General features: G+C 32.9%; 1 protein-coding gene across 1 annotated transcript; it reads right to left on the bottom strand.

The window, feature by feature from the left end:
- Positions 1–3,065: 3,065 nt before the first annotated feature.
- On the bottom strand, positions 3,066–3,667 carry LOC118757007 (the record flags this gene model as incomplete). The annotated part of the gene is given in 1 exon segment (XM_036491734.1): positions 3,066–3,667. A coding segment is annotated over 1 exon segment (486 nt), but the record flags the coding sequence as incomplete, so codon positions are not given.
- Between the last annotated feature and the right edge of the window lie 519 nt (positions 3,668–4,186).

Genomic DNA, 4,186 nt, shown 5'->3' with positions numbered 1-4,186 from the left:
TTATATGTATTGAAGCTTTACAGTGCGTATGAATAATATTACTACATCTCCCCTTTTTCAATCCTAATTAAGACAATAATTTACAAAATGTTGTTTGTATTAATTGATAGAATAATAATAAAAAAGTACTTATGTCTAAAAGTATATTTTAATAAATTGTTTACAATTTACAAATTTGTTTATATTTCCAAAATTCATTTACGACTTCTTAAAAAATACGAATTTCTACGATATGTTTTTTCATCATCTTTTTGTACTATATATGAACGGGGTGTGGAATGTTTTTCTACAATTTTTGCTGGAGTCCAAAATCTCCCTTCTTTTAACCATACTTCATCTCCCTTTTGAAAATCGTTTCTCTCAGTCGACAATCTATCGTGATATTTTTTGTTACTAAAATTGTTATGTTTTAAAACTGGTATAACTTTATTGCAAATTTCAGTGTTTTTGTAAAATTTATTTCTTCCTGGAACCAAGGTTCTTGTTTGCCTACCCATAAGTAGCTGCACTGGAGAATACTCTGTGTTCTTAATGGGAATATTTCTATATTCTAAAAGTGCATGCCATATATTACTTTTCTCGTCATTACATTTAAGAACAAGATTTTTGGCTACTTGAACCATGCGTTCTGCAAAACCATTCGACTTGGCATAATGTGGGCTTGTGGTAGTAACTCTAATATCTAATTCTGTTGCCCATTGTCGGAATTCAAAAGACCCAAATGGAACATTGTCGGCTATAATCTCGAGGGGATATCCATGCGTAGAAAAAATAACATTAAGTTTTTCCGAAAGTGCTTTCGCTGTCTTTTTGACTAATGGTACTATTTCTAAATATTTTGAAAAGTAATCTGATACAACTAAAAATTCTTTACCTGTTACTTCCATTACATCCATTGCTATTTTCTCAAAAGGCCCATTTGGTATTGCATGGTTTAAAAGGGGTTCTTTCGGATTAGAGGGTCTATATTTTTGACAGATGTTACATTTGACAATCATAGATTCTATATCTTGATTCATATTGGGCCAGAATAAAAGCTGCTTAGCCCTATTTTTAGTTTTTTCCATGCCCAAATGAGGTCTGTGAAGTTGTGTGAGTATTATTCCGCGAAGAGATTGCGGTATAAAAATACGGTCATCTAAAAATACCAGACCGTCTTCTACAAACAAACTCATTCTGTGCTTCCATAAATATTGTAAATGTTTTTCTAACTTGTATTTATCTGGTGGCCAACCATTCTTTACATAACTCAAAACTGCTTTTAATACACTATCTTTCGACGTTTCTTCCTGTATAGTAATTTTCTTTTCTTCGCTTACGTTTATAGTGTGTACCATGTCTTCTAAACCTTCAATCTCTACTTCTTTCCCGGCATTCTTTGAGATACTACGTGATAGCCAATCTGCCAGATATAAATATTTCCCTGGTAAATATGTGAAACTTAAATCGTATTTTTGAAGTTTTAATTTCATTCGCTGCAATTTTGCCGATGGAATTTTGTTGTAATCTTTTTTCATGATACCCAAAAGGGGTTTATGGTCTGTTATAACTTCTACCTTCCTTCCGTAGATGTAGTTGTGAAACTTTTGACACGAAAACACCACCGCCAGCATTTCTTTTTCAATCTGTGCGTATCTCATTTCCGATTCTGTTAAGCTTCTAGACGCAAAACATATTGGCACTTTATTCTGCAACAGAGCACATCCCACACCGCTCTTTGATGCATCTGTTTGAAGAAAAATTTTCTCCTTTCCGTTAAAGGGTCTTAAAATCGGAGCTTTCATTATTAAATTTTTGATGTCTTGTAAGCAACTTTCGTGTATTGGTAGCCACTCAAAAACTACAGATTTTTTCATTAGTTCTCTTAGTGGACTGCTTATGTGAGCTAAGTTAGGTATATACTCTCTCAGGTAGTTGATAAAACCCATCAACCTCTGCAAGTCTTTCTTACAATTTGGAGCTTTTAAATCTTCTATACCTTTTAGCCTGTTCTTGTCTATTGCTATTCCTTTTTCAGATACTGTATGTCCTAAAAAACTAACTTCATGTTGCTTCCATTGAATCTTTTCTTTATTAAATTTAATATTATTTTCTACTGCCCTTTTCAGTAGTAATTCTACAGTTTTATCATGTTCTTCTTCATTTTCAGCTGCTATAAGTATATCGTCAATGTAAACAGAAACATTTTTAATGTCTCCAAAGTTTTCTTCGTTGAATTTTTGAAACACCTCAGGTGCTATCTTTAAGCCAAAAGGTAATCGCCTAAACCTATAACAACCAAATGGCGTACTAAATGTGCATAGTTCTTTAGATTTTTCATTTAACTCTATTTGCCAAAATCCATCTTTTAAATCGAAGACTGAGAAAACTTTCTTATTAAGCAAATTTGGTTTGATTTGTTCAAATGTTGGTATTTCATAAAAATTATCTTTTATAGCATTATTTAATTCTTTGGGATTAATGCAAATTCTTAATTTCTTATTCGGTTTCTCGACTATTACTATATTCGAAACCCATGAACTCGGCTTTTTGTTTTTTTCAATAATACCTTTTTCACACAAGTTATTTAGTTCATTTCTCAAAGGCTCCCTTAACGATAACGGTATCCGAGATGCCGGCTTCGAGCACGGCGCGGCATTTTCTCTGAGTTCTATGGAAAAATGTTTTTTAAAACAACCTAATCCATTAAAAATATGCTCGTATTTTTTAAGCAAATCTTGCTTTTGAAAATTTCTTATGCTATTAATTCTTTTAATAAGACCTAGATGAACACAAGTTTCCAACCCTAAAATTGGAGTCGAATTTATTTCATTTTTGACTATGAAAAACTTTATGTGCTGGATTTTATTTTTTATATTACATTCCAGGATCACATATCCTAAATTTTCAATTCTTGTACCGTTGTATGCTACTAAACTTTCACAGCTTTTTCGAATTTCAACAAATTTTAATTCTTTTAGATAGTTCATCGGCAAAATATTAACCATGGCTCCAGTGTCTAATTTAAATACAATGATTTTGTTTTGAATTTTAATGTTTTCATTCCAAATTTTTGAATTATTTACACTTTTAATTGTATCTAAATATAAATAAGTTTCATTTTCATTCTTATTTTCTAGTTTTATTTCCTTGACCGATTTCTTTTTGCATACGCTCGCGAAATGATTTGTTCCTCTACAGTTGTTACAAAACTTCCCAAAGGCTGGGCATTTACCTCTTAAATGTGTTCTACCGCAAAACTTACAGTTAATGTTTCCCTTTTTACATTCTTTATGGTGATTTGGTTCACTTCTTTGCGCTTCAGTGCCACCCTTGCCCGGATTCTTTCGTACCAAATCTACCACCTCACTACTGCCTTGCATACGTGCTACCTGTTGATTTGAAAGCTCCGCTGAACGTGCTAAATCTACCGCCATCTCCATTGTTAACTCATGTGTATCCAGCAATTTCTTCTGCAATCTCTTGTCATTTGTACCTAATACAATACGGTCACGAACCATTCGATCCTCATTGTCGAAACCACACCTTCGTACTATTCTTTTCAAATCCATTAAAAAGTTGTCAAATGGCTCGCCAAGTGTTTGGCTGCGATTATGAAATACAAAACTTTCATAAACTTCGTTCCTTTTTGGCTTACAAAAATTTTCGAATGCTTTTGTAACCTCAGCATATTTTTTTCCTTTGCTCATCATCAAGATTGAATGTATTAAAAATTTCGATTGCATCTGTGCCAATCGCGTTTAAGAAGATAGCTACTTTTACTGGTTCCGGCTTCTTATCTAACTCGATAGCCACCGCAAATATTTTAAAATTTTGCCAGAAAATTCTCCAATTTTCGGCTAGGTTTCCACTTAATTTAAGCTCATCAACTTTTCTTACGTAATCCATGCTTTTTATGTAGACGTATCGGATCTGTTTGGGTGGCCTTCCACGTGGTTTGACACTCAATATGCGAACACTTGTACTGAGTTTAGCTCTTCCCATTTAATTTGGTTCATTTTAAGAATTTAAGAGCCATTTACTTAAAGATTTTCGCTATAAAATCTTTTTCTTTGTACGCGTAATTTTATTTAATATAAATATTTCTAATTTGTTACCGCGTGGGTTTTCTTACAAATTAATTTTCACCGGCTGCGCCATGTAATAAAACTACCAGTGCTCTTGTCTGTGGTCATTTACTGACTGC

The sequence above is a fragment of the Rhagoletis pomonella genome, unplaced genomic scaffold (assembly GCF_013731165.1).
Source record: "Rhagoletis pomonella isolate Grant_MI unplaced genomic scaffold, Rhpom_1.0 Rhpom_scaffold_13668, whole genome shotgun sequence".
Lineage (NCBI taxonomy): Eukaryota > Metazoa > Arthropoda > Insecta > Diptera > Tephritidae > Rhagoletis > Rhagoletis pomonella.
The sequence above is the reverse complement of the archived record's forward strand: the minus strand, read 5'-3'. Positions and strand labels throughout refer to the sequence as shown.